At 45.3% G+C, this 21,972-nt stretch overlaps 1 protein-coding gene across 2 annotated transcripts in view; it reads right to left on the bottom strand.

Moving 5' to 3' along the window:
- Positions 1 to 120: 120 nt before the first annotated feature.
- LOC132833441 (probable E3 ubiquitin-protein ligase HERC3) overlaps positions 121 to 21,972 on the bottom strand; it is a 101,298-nt gene continuing 79,446 nt past the window's right edge. For both annotated transcript variants that reach the window (XM_060851729.1, XM_060851730.1), the window contains exons 19-25: positions 21,032 to 21,175; positions 17,741 to 17,907; positions 13,849 to 13,915; positions 12,138 to 12,220; positions 10,549 to 10,732; positions 4,139 to 4,241; positions 121 to 3,144 (exon numbers count right to left, since the gene is read on the bottom strand). In XM_060851729.1, the coding sequence (XP_060707712.1) occupies positions 2,936 to 3,144; positions 4,139 to 4,241; positions 10,549 to 10,732; positions 12,138 to 12,220; positions 13,849 to 13,915; positions 17,741 to 17,907; positions 21,032 to 21,175 (957 nt within the window). In that variant the 3' untranslated portion in view covers positions 121 to 2,935. The remainder of the gene's footprint in view (positions 3,145 to 4,138; positions 4,242 to 10,548; positions 10,733 to 12,137; positions 12,221 to 13,848; positions 13,916 to 17,740; positions 17,908 to 21,031; positions 21,176 to 21,972) is intronic.

The following is a 21,972-nucleotide window of genomic DNA, read 5'->3' as shown; positions in this document are numbered from 1 at the left end:
CATATGGTCTAATAGAATCATGTCAGATCAGATCATTGCAATGAATGTCGAAGGTACATTCTAACTTTGCCCCCACATAAAATTCTCCAAACAGTAAAATACATGAGAAATGAGCACAGCTTTTGGCTTCATTTGTTTATTTATCTGTTCAAAAATGTCATTATACAAAAAGAAACATACACAAGATAGCTGGATTTAACCTGGACGTTGGTCTCACATGAGAAATCAAAAGAAACAAAACCTTCCGACTCATGAAAATAAAAGATAAAATTGATCACAATTCTGCCCACATTCTCTCAAACTAGGGATTTGTACAAGCATGTTACAATATTTTACAAAGCTTTCAGTAAGACAATAGACACATCGGAAACCAACTTCTTTTAAAAAATAGGTTCTTGCACATGAGTGTCGCTGGCAACGTTAGTGGTTGTTGCTCATCCAAAATTATTCTTACAACGGACCCCCTTGGAAAGAACATGCAAATTAGGAACAGAAGCAAACCATTCGAGCCTGCTCCACCATTAAGTTCACGGCCAACCTATTTGGTACAGGTTTGACATTGCCATCTACCTGATAACCCTCAATTCCTTGCCCTACAAGAAACTACTTTCAACTTTAAAAAAGTTTGATGACCCTTCCTTCCCACCTCCTTCTGAGGCAGTAGAGTTCACCACCTGCTCTTAAAGCATCAACTCGGTGGTAGCCACTTTGTATTTACATGAATTATTGTATTCTAATTACGCCTAGGTTTCACCATTTAAAAGCGCCTCTTTGGGCTCCTTATGCAATTAAGCGTTCCACACAGCACAGAATAAATAAAAGCAACAGCCACGAATTCTGGGTCCAGTAAATTCAGGATGGGAGCGAAATTGGTCCTTGGGACCAGATCTCCAACCACCACCTGTGACTGCATCCGGCCACGTTGCCTTTTCATCAAACTTGGTGTGGAAGGGGCACCCAATTTGTTATCTTTGCCAGAGACTGATTTTGCACTTGGTACACTTAGAAACACTGATGCCCTTGCATTTCCAGTGAGTGGGCAGAGTCAGCGAAAGAGGTGGCATCTGAGGCAGGTGGCAACAGCCCTGGGGTGGAGGGTTACACACGTGGTCCTAAGAGTTAGGAGCAGATGTAGGGTCCTTTAAACCAACTCTGCCATTCTATATGGTCGTGGACTGATCTGGTTTTCCTTTATTCATTCAAGGCATGAGAGCGTCGCTGGTAACATACTGCCTGGTGCTTGTGAACTGATGGCAATTCAGAATCTATTTCCTTACTATGGCATTACACACAGGCCTGATAAGCAGATAAAGAAGGGCAGATTTCCTTCCCCACAAGGCTTTGGTGAACAACATTCAATGACATCATTCTTACCCTTACAGGGATCAGCTCTGTCTGAACCTAAATATCGATTGAACTTAAAATCCACCATCTGCCTCGACAGGATTTGAACCTGCGTTCTCACAGCATCAGCCTGTGCTCCTGGTTATGCAGCTGAATCTTGTCTGATATGGGGCTCAGATGTTAAGCTCCTTATATCGGCATGCTAATGGCTAACGATAAAATGCAAACAGGAAGTGCTGGAGAAACTCAGCCGGTCTGGCAGCATCTGTGGAGACAGAGTGAGAATTAAAATTCCAAATCCAGTATGACTGTTCCAGAATTGCTGGAAATCGGTGGTTTTGAGTCAGAGATGTACAGCACAGAAAAGCTGCTCCTGTCCAACTTGTCCATACCAACCAGATATCCTCCCCTATTCTAGTTCTATTGCCAACACTTGGTCCATATCCCTCTAAACCATTCCTATACCCATCCAAATGGCTTTTAAATGCTGTAATGGAACAGCCTCCACCACTTCCTCTGGCAGCTCTTTCCATACATGCACCACCCTGTGTGTGAAAAAGTTGCCCCTGGAGTCCCTTTTATATCTTTCCCCTCTCACCCTAAACCTATGCCTTCTAGTTCTGGACTCCCCCACCCCAGGGGAAAATCCTTGTCTGTTTACCCTATCCATGCCCCTCATGAATTTTGTTGATGTTTCTGATGGAGTAAGGAGGAGGCTATGAGTGGAACAGCTGCTGAGGGTGACAAAGTACCATTGACATTCCCTTTGTTGCTTTGCATACCCTTTGCAATCTGTTCCACACGCTCCTCCTCGGTCCATGCCATTTTCCAGCACCTTTCAGTTCGGGATAAAATGTCAGACTGGACCCGAAACATGAACTATTTTTTCCCCTCCCTCTCTCTGCAGGTGCTGACAAACTTGCTGAGTTTCTCCAGCATTCTCTGCATCTATTTCAGGTTTCTAGCTTCCACAATAAGGAACTAGCACGCATCTGCTTTCAGCACATGGCCGAGTGTAGCCTGAAGCAGCCTCTCAACTCACTCATCCATCGCAATCTGTCTAAGGCATGGACCCAGTGACTGGCAAGTGGAAGCCCCCTACCTCACCCCATTCCAATTCAGTTTGCCATGAGCACATGTTCCCTCTCTGCTCAGCACCAGGCGCTACAGCAGTGCCAAATTCCTCAGCCATTCTTTGGTAATGGATGTTTCAGAAGTTTCCAGGAGAAACCATCACTGAAACTCAGGAAAAATGAAAGGACCCACTAGGGTCGGATAAACTAGGCCAAGCGATTCCCCCCTTTTAATGTAACGCCAATTAAAACTAGTTACCTTTCCAATAAAAACTTAATGCTTTAAAAAATAATGCAGCTGCAGCAACAGCAGTGACTCAGTTAAAAATGTACCCAGCAGTTTGGAATTACAGCCGAAAGAATCATCTCTCAGATTATCGTGTAAAATAATCTTTCAGGACAAGAAAGAATGAGACAGTATTTTGTAAAATAATCTCTAATAATAATAATAATAAAGTGCTTATTAAAAAAAGAAATCAATAAATCCCCTTGCCAGGGCAAGAGCGAAAGGGTTTGTTTCATACCAAGCTGAAGCCTTCGTGGTGATTGATAGCCTGAGTGAGTTTGATGCTCAGTGTCACTTTATTGGAGTATCTGGGGAGGTCTAGTAGGTTGTAACAGGTATGAGCCACGGGCAGGTAGCATTCCCCTCCGGCAGTGGGCTGAATGGTCATCCGAATGCTTGCCATCCCATAAATAGGAATGCGGTCACTTCCGGTCAAAAACACTGCAGAGAGAAAGGAGACATAAGATGAGGTGAGTACCCCATACATTGGTGCTGTGGGTCCTGAACCGGGGCTGAACAGCAGACCCCCAGGTGCATAGCAGATCCTTACTTTTCCTTTTCTCGAGATTAAATTAAATCAAGAAGCCGTTTAATTTAACATTGAAGGGTCAAAGTGGCATCAGGTTTGAAAGCAGGCAGAAAGGATGAAGCAAATGCTTTGGGAATGGCTTCAAAATTGTATTGAGGGCAGCAGGAATTTGAATTGTGTGAAAAAGAAAAAATGCTGACATGTTTGACAACGTGAAAGAGTTAACCTTTGAGGTCGATGATCTTTTCATCAAGTTAACCCTATCTGAAGCCTTCACTCAGCAGCCCCACCGACCTAGTCATAGATTCAGCAGAACTGCCTTGCCAGTTTGAAATGAGGCCACTCCTGGAGTGTGTCCAGAACCAGCACAATCTGACCTTCTGCAATGATTCAATGACTCATGGGACCCAATAACAATCACCGTGTGGTCTATCTTGAAGATCTGCTGGCTAGAATCTGAGGAGGAAAGGCAGGAATACCATGATCCTGTTGATGAAACCCTTCTGAAGATTTTACTGAGGGAGCAGAGAGCTCAGTTGTGTACAGTCAGTGGATTTGAATAAAATGTTCTTCAAATGGGAAACAAAATTCAAAAGAAAAATCACTTGCTGAAAGCTCAATGACACAAAACCTGAGCCTCTGTGTCTCACTGGGAGGATCCAAAACTCATGGCCACAATTCAAAGGTTGCAGTGACTCCGGCAACCCCCCCCCCCCCCCACAACCACACACTCCCCCCGCCCCCCCCCCGCAACTCACATGTGGTATAAGATACGCCACCAAGAGCAGCATTGCACATTACAGAGCGGGGCGATAATCCCAGAGTCCTCATCTCTCCCGAGCTAAAATGTTCGTTTGCCATTAACCATCAACAAGGTAACATTTACACAAAAGAAGCCACGCTTACACAGAAACAACTTCTTCTTTTCCAAAGGAAACTCATGGAATACTTCCCAAAATATCTTTATTGTAGGATGTGCAGGATGGTAATCCCCTTTGTATATCGCACTCTGGTAAAAACACAATTTCATAAAGCAAAACTTTGCATGAGAAACTGCACAGTTTGAGAATCATTACACAGATACAAGTATTCAAATACAGATGTACACACAAAATTCACAATCACACCTGACAATCAAAAGCCAAAACTACAGAATTTATTACTGGTTAAAGTTTCCTACTGACAACAGAAAATAGCAGCAAGAGTAAACCATTCAGCCTGTAAGCCTGCATGATCATGGCTGACCACCCAACGGAGCATTCTGCTGCCATTTTCCCCTTTAGCCCTAAGACCTAGAGAGGAACCTCAATTATCTGAATTTTGGATTATCTGAAGATGATCTCAAAGTCCAAATAAAAACATTACATCAAACAGGTGTTTCCAACACTGACGGCACCCATTGTTGACAATAATTAAAAGTGAATTTGGCTTACTGAAATGCTGCTGAGAACAGTCCTGGACATAGATGGGTGCCCAGGCACCCTGTCCAAATGACTGACCTCCCGCCCTCTCTCCCCACACTTCCCCTGGCGTTCTACACAGGGGTTTACCCAAAACCCCCTTCCCCAGATAATTGCTTGAACATTCTCCTGTACAGGGCAAAGGTGGAACTTGTTAAAACGTTGCACTAAAATGTTGTATGTTTTGTTGTGTCTGTGCGCTATTTTGAGACTCATTCCCAAAGGCAGCAGCAATCTTACTGTTGGTGTCCAGTCCAGCTGCCCCAGGAGGGAAGGGCTGACTTACCAAATGCACCGTGTCAGTGCATTGAACATGATTTTGGGGGTGGGGGTGCGGGGGGAGGGGGTGGGTAGGCTGCTGGTGGTGGAGGCTTCAGCAATGCTGCGGGTCCCTTACACACAAGTCTGTGTCTGCTCGGAACCACACCCTAAGACAGCGAGAGGAAGCGAGGCAGGCAGAGTGAGGAAAAAGGAAACTTCAGAGTCCCAAGAGGAGAGGCATTGAGATCAGTTATCCAAATCAATTACCCGAATGAAATACTACCGGCCCACCTCGCTCAGATAATGGAGGTTCCACTGCACACCTAACTCCTTCTTGAAAACATCCAATGTTTTGGTCTCAACCACTTTCTGTGGCCTAGAATTCTATAATAATCCACACAAAATATTTACAAACAGGTACTTAATCTCAATCATGCTTCAAATGTGAATGCGTTGTAAATACGGTTCTAAAACACAATTCATGAAAGGTCGAGTAACGGCTGTTTGAACAGTGTAGGGTAACCATGACAGAAGGTGCAGCAGAACCTGCATTTACTGGTCACATTGCAGAAGAAACTTAATTTGGCAACTAATTGTTGCATATTAAACAGACCGATTTCGAGATATATCCAGGGATACGAGGTAGTCCTGGAAAACATAGACCATCAGCACAATCTAGTTGAACAGTGGAGCACAATCAATGGGCCAAAGAACCATCTCCTGCTCACATTCCAATGATCGCATTCAGATTCATCACCACATGGGTAGGTCCAGATCTTTAAAAGATTCAAAATAGATCACAGGATGACAACCCCTAGTCGCACCGAGTGACTAAAACAATTACCAAAGACTCAAGGCCAGTGGGTAAATAGTATATTCTGGATTAGTGGTGCTGGAAGAGCACAGCAGTTCAGGCAGCATCCGAGGAGCAGTAAAACCGACATTTCGGGCAAAAGCCCTTCATCAGGAATAAAGGCAGAGAGCCTGAAGCATGGAGAGATAAGCTAGAGGAGGGTGGGGGTGGGGAGAAAGTAGCATATGGAGTACAATAGGTGAGTGGGGGAGGGGATGAAGGTGATGTAGGTCAGGGGGAGGGTGGAGTGGATAGGTGGAAAAGAAGATAGGCTGGTAGGACAAGTCATGGGGACAGTGCTGAGCTGGAAGTTTGGAACTGGGGTGAGGTGGGGGAAGGGGAAACGAGGAAACTGTTGAAGTCCACATTGATGTCCTGGGGTTGAAGTGTTCTGAGACGGCAGATGAGGCGTTCTTCCTCCAGGCATCTGGTGGTGAGGGAGCGGCGGTGAAGGAGGCCCAGGACCTCCATGTCCTCGGCAGAGTGGGAGGGGGTGTTGAAATGTTGGGCCACAGGGCGGTGTGGTTGATTGGTGCGGGTGTCCCGGAGATGTTCCCTAAAACACTCTGCAAGGAGGCGTCCAGTCTCCCCAATGTAGAGGAGACTGCATCAGGAGCAACGGATACAATAAATGATATTAGTGGATGTGCAGGCAAAACTTTGATGGATGTGGAAGGCTCCTTTAGGGACTTGGATGGAGGTGAGGGAGGAGGTGTGGGCGCAGGTTTTACAGTTCCTTCGGTGGCAGGGGAAGGTGCCAGGATGGGAGGGTGGGTTGTAGGGGGGCGTGGACCTGACCAGGTAGTCACGGAGGGAACGGTCTTTGGGGAAGGCGGCAAGGGGTGGGGAGGGAAATATATCCCTGGTGGAGGGGTCTTTTTGGAGGTGGCGGAAATGTCAGCGGATGATTTGGTTTATGCGAAGGTTGGAAGGTGAGCACCAGGGGCGTTCTGTCCTTGTTACAGTTGGAGGGGTGGGGTCTGAGGGTGGAGGTGCGGGATGTGGACGAGATGCGTTGGAGTGCATCTTTAACCACGTGGGAAGGGAAATTTGCGGTCTCTAAAGACAGAGGCCACCTCGTGTGTTCTGGGGTGGAATTGGTCCTCCTGGGAGCAGATACGGCGGAGGAATTGGGAATACGGGATGGCATTTTTGCAGGAGGTAGGGTGGGAAGAGGTGTAATCCAGGTAGCTGTGGGAGTCGGTGGGTTTGTAAAAAATGTCAGTGTCAAGTCGGTCGTCATTAATGGAAATGGAGAGGTCCAGGAAGGGGAGGGAGGTGTCAGGGATGGTCCAGGTAAATTTAAGGTCAAGGTGGAATGTGTTGGTGAAGTTGATGAATTGCTCAACCTCCTCGCGGGAGCACGAGGTGGCGCCAATGCAGTCATCAATGTAGCGGAGGAAGAGGTGGGGAGTGGTGCCGGTGTAATTACGGAAGATCAACTGTTCTACATAGCCAACAAAGAGACAGGCATAGCTGGGGCTCATACGTGTGCCCATAGCTACCCCTTTGGTCTGGAGGAAGTGGGAGGATTCGAAGGAGAAATTGTTAAGGGTGAGGACCAGTTCGGCCAAATGTATGAGTGTGTCGGTGGAAGGGTACTGTTGGGAACGTCGGGAGAGGAACAAACAGAGTGCTTGGAGGCCCTGGCCATGGCGGATGGAGGTGTAGAGGGATTGGATATGCATGGTGAAGATGAGGCGTTGGGGGCTGGGGAAATAAAAGTCTTGCAGGAGGTGGAGGGCGTGGGGAGTTCCTGGACTAGAGGGCTTAGGACAGTGTTAAGGTAGGTAGAGTTGAGTTCAGTGGGGCAGGAGCATGCGGAGACAATAGGTCAACTAGGGTGGTCAGGCTTGTGGATCTTGGAAAGGAGGTAGAACCGGGCAGTGCGGGGTTCCCAGACTATGAGGTTGGAGGCTGTGGGAGATCTCCTGAGGTGATGAGGTTCTGTATGGTCTGGGAGATGATGGTTTAGTGATGGGGGGTGGGGTCATGGTCGAGGGGGCGGTAGGAAGAGGTGTCCTCGAGTTGGCGTTTGGCTTCAGCGGTGTAGAGGCCAGTGCACCAGAATACTACTGCGCCCCCTTTATCCGCTGGCTTGATGGTGAGGTTGGGATTGGAGCAGAGGGATTGGAGGGCTGCGCATTGTGTGGGTGAGAGGCTGGAGTGGGGGAGGGGGGTAGACAGGTTGAGGCAGTTAATGTCCCGGCGGCAGTTGGAAATGAAGGGGTCGAGGGCGGGTAATAGGCCAGCACGGGGTGTCCAGGTGGATGCAGTGTGTTGGAGGTGTGCAAAGGGTTCTTCGGAAGGTTTGGGGGGGGGTCCTGATTGTGAAAGTAAGCTCAGAGGTGAAGGCGACAGAAGAAGTGTTCGACGTCACGGCGTGTATTAAATTCATTGATGCGTGGACAGAGGGGGATGAAGGTGAGTCCTTTGCTGAGGACTGATCGTTCGTCCTCAGAGAGGGGGAGGTCTGGAGGGATGGTGAAAACTTGGCAGGGCTGGCAGGCATAAATAGTATATGCCTGGTGCAGATCTTTCATGGATAAAGATCTGCCCTCTTGCAGTCTGTTTTATGATGTATCATGTTCACAAGTCATACAGTATGACTCACTACAGAATATTGGCAGAGATCAAGTCATTGAGAAACGTTGCACTAGCTCTTCACTTTCAGACACAATTTAGATTTGCCCAATGGGCACCAAGTGCCATTCACATATAACCTTCTTCTGCCCCCTCCAACTCTATTTTGATTTAGTCCTTGCCCTCCCCTTCACTGTTTTGATCACATAGCATTGCCCTTTGATGTGAAGGGCACTGCTTGTCATAGGCCACTCGGGTGTTTTTCCTACTTTTCCTGGTGGTGGAAATTGAATAAAGATTTGTACGCCTTGTCTCTCACTGTGTCTCACACCTGCACACACACACGATGAGTGCTGGGGATAAAAATAATAAGCACTACCGCAGTTAGGCAGTAGTGTGGGGGTTAATTAAAAAAAAAATTAACAGGGGCCTCACAGCATTGCCCTTTGACGTGAAGGGCACTGCTTGTCACAGGCCACTTGGGTGTTTTCCTACTTTTCCTGGTGGCAGAAATTGAATAAAGATTTGTACAGCTTGTCTCTCACTGTGTCTCACAGCTGCACACACACACCATGGGTGCTGGGGAAAATAAGCACTACCGCAGTTAGGCGGTAGTGTGGGGTTAATAGAAAAAAGAAAAAAAAAAGAAAAATAATAAACGGGGTACCCCCCTCCAAAAAAAAACCAGGAGATTAAGGGCACTGCTTGTCACAGGCGAAAGAGAAAAAAATAAATAAATAACCTCCTTCTGCCCCCTCCAACTCTATTTTGATTTAGTCCCTGCCCTCCCCTTCACTGTTTGTTCACACAGCATTGCCCTTTGATGCGAAGGGCACTGCTTGTCACAGGCCACTCGGGTGTTTTCCTACTTTTCCTGGTGGTGGAAATTGAATAAAGATTTGTACACCTGTGTCTCTCACTGTGTCTCACACCTGCGCACACACACACCATGGGTGCTGGGGTTAAAAATTATAAGCAAGAAAAAAAAAGAGAAAAAAAAGGAGAAAAAAAAAGAAAAAAACCATTAAAAAAAACTAAGGGATCTGTGCAGTTATCAACCTGAGATCATGCCTGAGAATTGAGGTACTTATGAGGAGAGCTGGAAGACGCATCATGGCAAAACAAAAAAAAGAAAAAAAAAACAAACAAAAAAAAATAACCTCCTTCTGCCCCCTCCAACTCTATTTTGATTTAGTCCCTGCCCTCCCCTTCACTGTTTGTTCACACAGCATTGCCCTTTGATGCGAAGGGCACTGCTTGTCACAGGCCACTCGGGTGTTTTCCTACTTTTCCTGGTGGTGGAAATTGAATAAAGATTTGTACACCTTGTCTCTCACTGTGTCTCACACCTGCACACACAAAAGAAAAAAAAAGGAAAAAAAAAATAACCTTCTTCTGACTGTGGCCATCAATTGCCTACATCCTGAAGTTCTCATCTTCACATTTTAACCACTTCTTGGCCTTCCCATACTCCTCCTATATCTGACTTCCTAAGCTCAGACCTTTTCTGGCCCTTACCTATGGTCTTTCAGCCATTCTTTGCCCCAGCATCGATAACTTACAGCCACTGAAGTTCCTAAGAACACCCTCAAAAAATAAAAAAAAACTCTCTCCTCATCTCAAAAATCCAAGGAAAAGACTGTGGATGCTGGAGAAACTCAGCAGATCTGGGAGCAACTGTGGAAAGAGAAACAAAGAAAACATCGAGTGCAATATGTTCTGAAGATGTCATTCCAGACTTGACATGTTACCTCTGTTTCTCTCACCACAGATGCTGCCAGACCTGCTGAGTTTCTCCAGCATTCTCAGCATCTCTCTCTACTCTCCTCCTTGGATACACTACATTGCGAGGATTGCCACATTGCAGGGATCGCCCTATGCTGGGGGTCCCCAGTCTGCAGGAGGCTGATCAACTGATCATTACTGTCACCTTCACAGTCTATAACCACTTCATCCGACAAAGGAGCAATGCTCCAAAAGCTTGTGATTTCAAATAAACCTGTTGGACTAGAACCTGGTGTTGTGTGACTTCTGATTTTAGCCAATCAGGTGAATGTACATCATCATCTTGTCGTTCTTATTGACCAGGAGATCTTACAGGAAAACAAAGAGGCCAGGGTTAGGGGCCGATGAGCAGATTGTCTCAGGAGGGGTCTTACCATTTCTAACTCCTTCCAGTTGTAACTGGTGTTCCCTACCACCATGGCCATCAGCTCACTGGGCTGGAATAGCTGAAGCACCTTCCCTCCACAAACCTTTAGGAAGCCACAGGAGAAAGCTGAGAAGAGCTCCTGGACAGAGTTATTTAAGATGTAGTCCACATAAGCTTGGACAAATTCCTTCCTGAAAAGCAACACATAGAATGACCATGAAAACTTCAAGGGAAAACTTAACAGTGATTATTTCTTTCTCACACAGCCCAATAAGCTAAACATATTTAACTACATTCAAATCAACTTTTAAATCCTGCAATTGCTCTTTCGGCATTTCAACACTGTTTTGGAATAAAGACAATAAGTATAAAAGTGAACTTACTGTGTCCAACTGTGCCACAGAATGGGGTATGATAAATAATCTTTTTGTAGCAACAATCATATTTCAGAAGGCCAATGTGTGTACCCTGACCTGAGAGAATTAAACAGGCAAACCCTTCTACCAGAGTCAGAATGTTGCAGCTTTCCAGAGTTTGAGCTGGTTACTTAGATTCTTAATCATTAAAACATCCAGGAGATGGGGGGTGCAGCACTGTCAGAGGATGGAACAGCTTGCTTTGAGATTGCAACTTTTGAAACTCCGAGACGTCACTAAGTACTTTATTGCCATGCCGGTGTCTTAACGTGTAGACACTGTTGAAACCCAGCAGTTACTTCCTACGCAGCAAGATCCCATAAGCACCCAGAAACTGATGCCCTGATAATGTGTTGCATGTGGTGATGGAGCATAAACATTGGCCAGGGTACCTAGACAACTCTCCAAATCCTCCTTGAAGTATTGCCAATTCTACCCTAGAGTGCAGATGGGGGCCTTGGTTTTAGTCTCAACCAAAAGGCAGTACCTGCAACAGCACAGCACTCCCTTAACGCTGGATGGGTGGGTCAGGCTGAATGATACACTCAGCTCAATTGCTGGTCATAGAGTCATAAAGATGTACAGTACAGAAACAGACCCTTCGGTCCAACTCGTCCATCCCGCCCAGATATCCTAAATTAATCTAGTCCCATTTGCCAGCATTTGGACCATATCCCTCTAAACCCTTCCTATTCATACACCCATCCAAATGCCTTTTAAATGTTATAATTGCACCAGTAGTTTTTTTCTGAATGGTGTGCGTCTTCTTCAGTGTCTCTTCGTTCCTCACAAATAAACTTATCAAACTTCCCTTTAAATGTATCGATAATATGATTCACATTAACGACTGCACACAGTAACAAGTTGTGAATGCTGTAAGCATTCCAAGTAAACAGCTTTTCCCCCAATTCCTTATTGGATTTATTGATGGTATTCTCTATTTACAACTCTGCGATTGCAATTCCACATGTAGAAGCATTGTGCCGTGAAATATTTTGGAAAAAACCTGGATAGATCAACTCAAGCCCAGTAGTTTCAAGCAAAATAAAAATCCATCCATCTCTACCAAATGTAATCCCTTAAGTTCTAATTTCAAAGTACTGTTCATTCCTCCCAAGGACTCTTCTGTAATGCTTCATTTTTTTCAACTGAAGAGAGAGGTTGCAGGTTAGCTACTTACCTGTTGTCTTTCTTCACAGGCAGGCTCTTACCTCCAGGGACCAGTTCGTGGAGCTCTGACAGTCCATAGTTTTCTCGAAGAATCTGTTCATTTCAACAAGGACAAAGAGAAGCAAGGAATTAAAATCAGGGCTGAGAATCACAAGGTGGATTTGTTTGTATTTAAAAACAGATTGTGGCAGCGTGAGGGAGGTAGAATGGAAAGCGGGTGGTCTGTTCCCTCCTGCTCCTACACTGCTGTCTCAGTTCATTGGATCAAACAGACACTCAGTTAGTGCCCGCTTGACAGGGAGCTGGGTACTTAGGTGGACAGTCCACATCCACTTGGGTAACTGTGCAAGTACATCAGGTGGGAGACCGTGAACAGGACGTTGGTTGTAATTAAAAGGTTCCCGCGTTCACGCTCAATCTCCCCTGATTATAGCAACCTCAAAACAATGAATAAATGATGTCTGAAACCACATGCAGAGCCTGGCCCCTTCAGAAACTGCTGCTCTCTGCCGTCATGCTGCTGGGACCTCCAGCTTCATGCTCTCTCTTCAGGCGTGGCATAAATCACTCCCAAACATTTACCAGCCGGATGCCTGAAAAATGGATCAGGCAAAGGAAAATGGCGCACAACCACGTCATAGAAAAGCCTCATAGCTTGGGTAAAGTAACGTCAAGTTAGCCTTCACTGCAACTGTGATGGGACTAATTAATTGTCAATGATATGGCTTCAGGCATGCTGAGGCCAAAATGCAATGCTATACAACACAGAACATAGAACTGTACAGCACAGGATTTCACCCTTCAGTCCACAATGTCGTGCCAAACATGTCACCATATTAAAGTAACCCCTTCTGCCTGCCCTTGGTCCCTAGCCCTGATGAAGGGCTTATGCTCGAAACGTCGAATTCTCTATTCCTGAGATGCTGCCTGGCCGGCTGTGCTTTGACCAGCAACACATTTGCAGCTGTGATCTCCAGCATCTGCAGACCTCATTTTTTACCCCTAGCCCTCTATGCCTTGCACATTCATGTGCTTCTCTAAAAGTCTCTTAAATGCCCCTATTGTATCTGCCTTCACCACTACCCCTGGCATTGTGTTCCACACTCCCTACCACTCAGTGTAAAACACTTGCCCCCCCACATCTTCTTTGAACTTTCCCTCTCTCACCTTAAATGGAAGCCCTCTACACTTTTAAACAGTTCAACTCTGGGAAAAAGATTCTGACCGTTAACCCTATCTATGCATCTCATAATTGTATAGACTTCTATCACATCTCCTCAGCCTCTGCCACTCCAGAGAAAACAACAAGAGTTTTTCTCGCCTCTCCTTATAGCTCATTCCCTCTAATCCAGGCAGTATCCTGGTAAACCTCTTCGGCACTCTCTCCAAAGCCTCCACATCTTTTCTGCGATGTGGTGATCAGAATTGAACACAGTACTAGATGTGGACTAACTAAAGTCTAACAAAAGGTGTAAGATGATATCTTAACTCTTGTACTCAATTCCCTGGCCAATAAAGGCAAGCATGCCATACGCCTTCGTCACTACCTGTAAATACAAGCTGCTTCACTGGAAATCACAGCTGCATCCATCTTCCTCCAACAACTTTATTTCATTGGAGCGTAGGAAGTTGATCTTACAGAGGTTTATACAATCATTAGGGGCTTGGATAAGGTGAATGGCAGGTGTCTTTCCGTAGAGCTCAGGCAGAACGGCCCTTACCGCAAAATTGAGGCAGAACGTTTCTTCGACATTGTCATCGGGGTAATCCAGCAAATCCTGCAGGCTCCTTAAAAGAAGCAAAATGTCCCAGTCAGGCAATTTAATTAATCACGGAATCGTTACAGTGCCGGAAGAGGATATTCGGCCCATCACATCTGATCCAGCTCTCTAAATGAACCCCTTAAGGAATCTCATTCTCCTTCTGCCTGTAGTCCCACACATTTCCTTTGCAATTAATAGTCCAATTCTCCATTGAATGCCTTCACTGAAGACATCTCAATCACATTCAGGAGGCAGTGTGCACCAGACCTGAACTACTCACTTGGCAGAAAGAAAAAAAACCCCTGTCAACTTTGGTTTTTTTAAAACAATGATTTTAAATCTGTGCCTTCTCATTTTCAGTCTTTCAGAAATGGAAAAAAGTTTCCCCCTCATTTATTTTGTCCAGACCCTTCCTTAATGATTATCACCTTTATCAAAACTTATCTCAGCCTTCGCTTTGACAAAAAAAAGTTCAAAGTAGTTTATATTGATATAAGTGACATAAACCTGCACTCAATCCCAAACTCTCATGCTGTCAAACAACCCCACCCAAGTGGAAGGAGTAAAGAGTTTGCAATGATCCCATTAATGACGGATATTCAGTCAGCTTCTTTACTATCCTCAGGTACTAGGCTGAGATCTAATGTTCTCGAAGGCCTGTAATACAGTCAGTTCACGGACTCCAGCTGCCTCCAATTCACCATGGGTGTGTAATCCCTTTACATGTCCATCACCCATCAGGATGGTCTCAGAGCTCTCCACATCTTGAAAAGGAGGTCTGAACCTTCCCCATCCCCCAGTATACTTCTCCTCCTGGTCAAGCTCATGGGCCCCAGCTGCCACATGGGCCCCAGTTATGCCTGTCTCTTTGTGGAGCATGCAGAACATTCTCGCTCGGGACCCCACCCACAATTTTTGCTCTGGTACATCGATTACATCTTCCCCCTCTCGTCTGGGATTGGAAACATTTTTAAATTTTGTTTCTGATTTCTAACCTGCTCTCACCTTCACCTGGTCCATCTCGGACTCCTCCCTTCCTTTCCTTGGCATTGTTTCCATTTCTGGGATAGGCTGGTCACCGATATCCACTGCAAACCCATTGACTTCCACAGTTCCCTTGACTATACATCCTCACGCCCTGCTTCCTGTAAAGACTCTATTCCATTCCCAGTTTCTCTGTCGCACCTAGTCTGATGTCACCTTCCATGGTGGGGGTGGGGGGGGGGGACATATTCAACATGACCAACTTTTCCCTCCATGGAGGATTCCCCACTATCATGGTCAACGGGGCCACTAACAGCGCAGTGATAATACTACTTGGCCATTACCTCCCTTCCTCCCAATTACTAACAGTTCTGATGAATAGTCACCAGATGCAAAACATTAACTCTGCTTTCATCCCACGGATGCTGCCAGACCTGCTGAGTTCCTCTAGCAATTTCTGTTTTTGAATACAGTTAGATTGACCAATTGACATTTTTTTTATTATCTCTGTGGTCACGAGAGACCACAGTACAGGATTTCAATGACAGCTCTCCCTTTGATGTATTGGTGTCTGAAGTTCCTTTGACACTTCAAGTGTGAGATTTCTTGGAACTCAGTGTAATCCACACTGACGTTTCCACACTGCTCTTTTGTTTTGAAACACTATGTAATGCTTAAAAGTTCAATACGTCTGCAAATCATGTGGAGTTCTGATCAATTGCCATGACACCTAACATGAGGAAGATAGTTGTGATTTTTGAAGATCTTCACGGCACCAAGATATCTCTGAAGGAGTACCGTAGGGAAGTGAACCATCTTCAATTGTTTCATTAATGACATTGGGCTCCATTATAAGGCCAGAGGTAAAGATAAGACCATAACTGCCAGAAATACGCCGTATGTTTAGATGTTTCAATTACCTACAGCGTGGAAACGGGCCATTTGGCCCAACAGGTCCACACTGACCCTCTGGGGGGGTGATGCAGCCAGACCCATTCTCCTACCCTACATTTACCCCTGACTAATGCAGCTAACACTATGGGCAATTGAGCATGGCCGATTCACCTAACCTGCACATCTTTGGATTGTGGGAGAAAGTGGAGTATCCGGAGGAGACCTGCGCAGACACGGGGAGGGTGTGCCGGCTCCACACAGACGGTCGCCCGAGGCAGGAATCGAACCTGGGTTCCTGGTGCTGTGAGGCAGCCACTGAGCCACCATATTGCCCTGATGGCCCCTCAAGTCTGCTCAATAATTCAATAGGATACGGGCTGATCCGGCATTCCTTATATCCACTTTCCTGCCCTTTCCCCATAACTCCAGATTCCCAGACTGATCAAAAATCTCTCAGCCTTTGCTATACCCAAGGACTCTGCCTCCACAGCTCTCTGTGACAACAACTTCCAAACCCTCACAGCCTTCTGAAGGAGAAATCCCTCCTCAACTCAGTCTTAAATTGGTGCCCCTTTGTCTCGAGACTGCCCTCTCGCCTTAGATTCCCCTATTGGGAGGTTCTATCCTCTCAGCATTTACCCTGTCAAGCCCCTTAAGAATGCTTTATGTTTCGATGAGATCACGTTTGCATTCTTCTAAACTCCAAGAGTCCCAACCTGTTTAGGCTTTGCTCAGAAGTCTGTTTTCTAAATGGAGAAATGCTTTGGAAATCTGAAGCACAAAGCAAACTCGGCAGTCCTCGTTCAGGATTCTCCTAAGGCTATCCTGCAAGTTCAGTCGGCAGTTAGGAAGGCAAATGGAATGTTAGCAATTGTTTCGAGAGGTCAAGGATACAAGTGCAGGGATGGACTGCTGAGACTGCATAAGGCTCTGATTAGACCACATCTAAGGAAGGATGTGTTGATGTTGGAAGGATTGAAGAGGAAGTTAAGAAGAGTGATCCTGGTGTTGAAGGGCTTGTCATATGAGGAGCTCTTGGTCTGTACTCAAGAGGGATTCTCATTGAAACTTACCGAATACTAAGAGGTCTGAATAGAGTGGATGTAGAGAAGATGTTTCTACCGGTGTGAGAGACGAGGACCCAAGGACAGAGTCTCAGAGAGAAGGCACACCTTTTAGAACTGAAATGTGGAGAAATTTCTTCAGTCAAAGGGTGGTGAGTCTGTGAAACTTATTACCACAGAGGCCAACTCATTGGGTGTCTTTAAGACAGAGATAGATAGGTCCTTGATTAATAAGGGAATCAAGAATTATGGAGAGCAGACAGGAGAATGCAGTTGAAAAACATATTAGATATGATCAAATGGCGGGGCAGATTTGATGGGCCAAATGGCCTAATTCTGCTTCTTCATATTATGTCTTATAAGACAACCCCTCTGTACCAGGCATCATCATCGTGATTCACTGGGGATATACCTATATGCCAATGTGGAGCATCGGAGGATGAGGGGTGACTTTATAGCAGTTTATAAAATCAGGAGGGGCATGGATAGGATAAATAGACAAGGTTTTTCCACTGTAATGGGGGAGCCAGAACTAGAGAGCATAGGTATAGGGTGAGAGGGGAAGATATAAGAGAGACGTAAGAGGCATCTTTTTCACACAGAGGTTGGTGTGTGTATGGAATGAGCTGCCAGAGGAAGTGGTGGAGGCTGGTACAATTACAGCATTTAAAAGGCATCTGGATGGGTATATGAATAGGAAACGTTTAAAGGGATATGGGTCAGGTGCTGGCAAATGGGACTAAATCAGGTTAGGATTTCTGGTCGGCATGGACGAGTTGGACTGAAGGGTCTGTTTCTGTGCTGTATGTCTCTATGACTCTATGATCTATGACATTTGGATCTAGTATCTCACTATCTCCTCCTGAAGAAGTTATTCTTTTAAAATACCTATCAATTCAGACACTCACCTGCCCTCAGTGGGAGAAAGTTCTTTCAGGTCCTCCAGAGTGGGTTTCACGCTCAGCAACTTTTTGTACAGCACAAGGGGGAAGTGCAAGTCCACCACGGTGAAGTTATAGATGGCCAGGCCACACAGGATCCCAATCAGGTGGAACCAGTTCAACTCCACAAACGTCTGGGGGTTTGACAGAGAAAGAGATTTAGGTCAAACACCCCGCAAATTCACCCATGACACATAAGACCAGGGACAAAGGCATGCGCAGCACGGTTAGAGAAATGCCTTCCCACAAACTAATACACACATTAATTTAGTGGGAGACTATGGTAATGTCACTGGAGTAATCATTTGGAAATCCATGTGGGAGCATGGGCGCAAGTCTCACCACGTGGGATTTAACTTCGAAACGACAAGTTAGTCATAAAATCATCACTGATTGTTTGAAAAATCCCATCGGATTTCCTAATATCCTTTACAGAAAGAAATCTGCCAAATGTACCTACACATAGTTGACTGTTCCCTACCCTAGAAAATGGATGGGCAACAAATATTAGCCTCAACAGGGGCACCCACATCACCCATGCAGGGATAAAAAGCATCATATCCCTGACACTGGATCTTAGCAATTCACTCACGCTCTCACATCATGAACACCGGACAGTACCCCATTCACAGAGTATGAACTGTGCTGTATGACCCAATTTGTACTTGGGGCAATCCAAGAAATAAGAAACAAAAACAGTACAGAAAAGGTTGGAAACACACAGCAGCTCAGGAAACCTCTGTGGATAGAAACAGTTTACGTTTCAGGTCAATGACACTGCTCCTCCGCTCCTGTACCATACAAGTTGTGACCCAAAAGTACAACTCCACCAACAGGGCTCTGCCAACACCATCTTCCTTCGCTGGCTTTGAGTACACAGGTACGTGTGGAACTGAACGCCTATTAATAATGCAGCAAATCAAATCATTGGCCTTTCTGAAAGATCTAACTAAAAAGCATGACTTCCATCAAAACTGATTAAATTTATCACATTGGCTTTCGTGAGGGTCTGCAGGGGATATAGAACATAGAACAATACAGCGCAAAGCAGGCCCTTCGGCCCTCGATGTTATACCGACCTGTGAACTACTCTCAGCTCATCCTCCTACACTATCCCATCATCCATGTGCTTATCTAAGGATTGTTTACATCTCCCTAATGTGGCTGATTTAACTACATTGGCAGGCAGGGCATTCCCCGCCCTTACCACTCACTGAGTAAAGAACCTACCTCTGATCTATCACCCCTCAATTTGTAGTTATGCTCCCTTGTACAAGTTGACTGTCTACCCTATCTAATCCTCTGATCATCTTGTATGTCTATTAAATCCCCTCTTAGCCTTCTTCTTTCCAATGAGAACAGACCCTTTCCGCATAATAGCTTCCCTCCAGACCAGGCAACATCTTGGTAAATCTCCTCTGCACCTTTCCCAATGCTTCTACATCCTTCCTGTAATAGGGCGACCAGAACTGTACACAATATTCCAAGTGTGGCCGCACCAGCATTTTGTATAGTTGCAGCATTACATTGTGGCTCGGAACTCAATCCCTCTACCAATGAAACCTAACACACCGTATGCCTTCTTAACAGCACTATCAACCTGGGTGGCAACTTTCAGGGATCTATGTACACGGTTACCAAGATCCCTCTGCACATTCCATTGACCCAGTACTCTGCCTTCCTTTTATTCTTCCCAAAGTGAATCACCTCACATTTAGCTGCACTGAACTCCATCTGCCATCTCTCAGCCCAATTCTGCAGTTTATCCAAGTTCCCCTGCAACCTGTAACATTCTTCCACATTGTCCACTACTCCACCGACTTTAGTGTCACCTGCAAAAGTTGGCCTGCGTCTAAGTGATTTATAAAAATGACAAACAGCAGTGCTCCCAAAAACAAATCCTTGTGGCACACCACCAGTAACCGGACTCCAGGCTGAATATTTTCCATCAACCACCACTCACTGCCTTCTTTCAGAAAGCCAGTTTCTAATCCAAACTGCTAAATCACCCTCAATCTCATGCCTGTGCATTTTCTCCAACAGCCTGCCATGTAGAACATTTACTGAAATAAAGCCTTTGATAAGGTTCCACATGGAACATCTGTATCTCTCACCCCAAATTCTATGGAGGATGAGGAATCAAACTAAATTTGATGGATTCCTGTCAGGCGTAGGCATCAAGGGTTACAATGAGTAGATGGAATTAAGATACAGATCAGGCATGTGGTCACCAAGTGGCAGAACAGGGAGGAATGGCCTACTCTTGTTGCAACATTGTTTAGAATCAGAAGGGCAAGAGATGCTGAAATCTCATTTGAAATCTCAGAGACGTACAGCACAGAAACAGATCCTTTAGTCCAACTCATCTATGCCAACCAGAAGCCCTAAATTAGTCTAGTCCCATTTGCCAGCACTTGGCTCATATCCCTCCAAACCCTTCCTATTCACATATTCATCCAGATGTCTTTTGAATGTTGTTATAGTACCAGCCTCCACAAATTCTTCTGGGAGCTCATTTCGTACACATACCACCTTCTGTGTGAAAAGGTTGCCCCTTAGATCCCTTTTAAATTTTTTCCCTCTCACCCTAAACCTATGCCCTCTAGTTCTGGACTCCCCCCACCCCAGGTAAAAGACGTTGCCTATTTACCCTATCCATGCCACTCATGATTTTATAAACCTCTATAATGTCACCCCTCACCTCTGATGTTCCAGAGAAAATAGTCCCAGCCTATTCAGCTTCTCCCTATAGCTCACTTTGGGAGAATTATAAGGAATGAAGTGCATTAGTAAGTTTTTTGTAAAATCTTTTGGATTTGTTACCGATTAAATGTTGAACGATCTCAACTCAATCAACGTATGGTGTGAAAAATTTCCTCTCTGCTGGCAATAAGGATCCTACATAAAATAGCCTGGAATACACCCAACTCAGTTCTGAGAAAGTGTGAGCTAATGATACAAAATTATTGATACTATACCAGAATTTTTAAACAGAATGGGAACACATCCCCATGGTGCAATGGGAATTCTAGCAGGCAATGGGCTTAAGGCACATTTACATGATTTCAAATAAATCCCTTCACTTTTATATTTGAATATAATATCCTAAAGTTTGGGGCCTTTGTCAATGCTGTTGATGCTTGTGGATAAATTCTTCCTTAATCGTGATCCCACACTCTCAGCACGAACTACTTTAGATTATAGGAGGATAAAGATGGGCTGGTCAGGGTTGGCACAAGCAGCGAAAGGGTCACTCACTTTTTCTGAAAACCACAAAAGCCTAGACTGCTCGTAGTATGTGAACATCCCGTATTTAGGATCCAGCAGCTCCTTTAGCAACAGCAGGAAGAACTCCTTTGTCACACCTCCATCGTCCACAGCCTCCTCACCCAGGAACACCACCTGTACAAGGAACAAGTCAGCGAAATCAGATCAAGCTCAGTTTCCATACCAATCCTGATCCCACAACGGGCTCTGAGACAGAAATTATCATTAACAAAGAATGTAACAAAGAACAAAGAATAAACAAAAAAAAAAATGCATACTCTCTCCTCACAGGTTTAGTGAAAAGGCAAGCAGGAAGGCTGTTACACAAACCCCAAATAAGAAACAATAAATGATTGGTTAGCTCTTCTGGGCAACTGAAAAATGCATCAGCTGTGATTGTCTTTGAACAGAAAGAAACAGAATACAGGCCGACAGGGGAAAAAAATACAATGCGGCAGATGTTGGAAATCTGAAACAAACATGGTGCTGGAGAAACTCAGCAGGTGCTAGAAGTGGCTGTGGAGAGAGAAATTTCTTTTCCCCTTTTCCTTTCAACAGGAAACTTGCAGAAAGTGTGGATTACAGGGAAATGCTGAATGGGAACAGCTGTTGGGGGATTCTCTGCTATTTCTACCAGGGGAGAGGGAGTGTGGCAGAGTGTAAGAATGCACGACAGAGACAGAAAAAGTAAAAGAGAGCATGAGCGAGAGAGATTGAGATGATCTTTGCCGACTACATGCTCTTGCCCCTATTGTCCACATATGGGACCATCATGTAAGTGACATACACAAACATACACCAGACCCAAACATCACACAGACACACAAACCACATACTCATACACAAATTCATTCACACACACACACACACACACACACACACACACACACACACACACACACACACACACACACACACACACACACACACAC

This window comes from Hemiscyllium ocellatum, chromosome 36 (genome assembly GCF_020745735.1).
Source record: "Hemiscyllium ocellatum isolate sHemOce1 chromosome 36, sHemOce1.pat.X.cur, whole genome shotgun sequence".
Taxonomy (NCBI): Eukaryota; Metazoa; Chordata; class Chondrichthyes; order Orectolobiformes; family Hemiscylliidae; genus Hemiscyllium; species Hemiscyllium ocellatum.
This window is presented reverse-complemented; position numbering and strand designations above follow the sequence as displayed.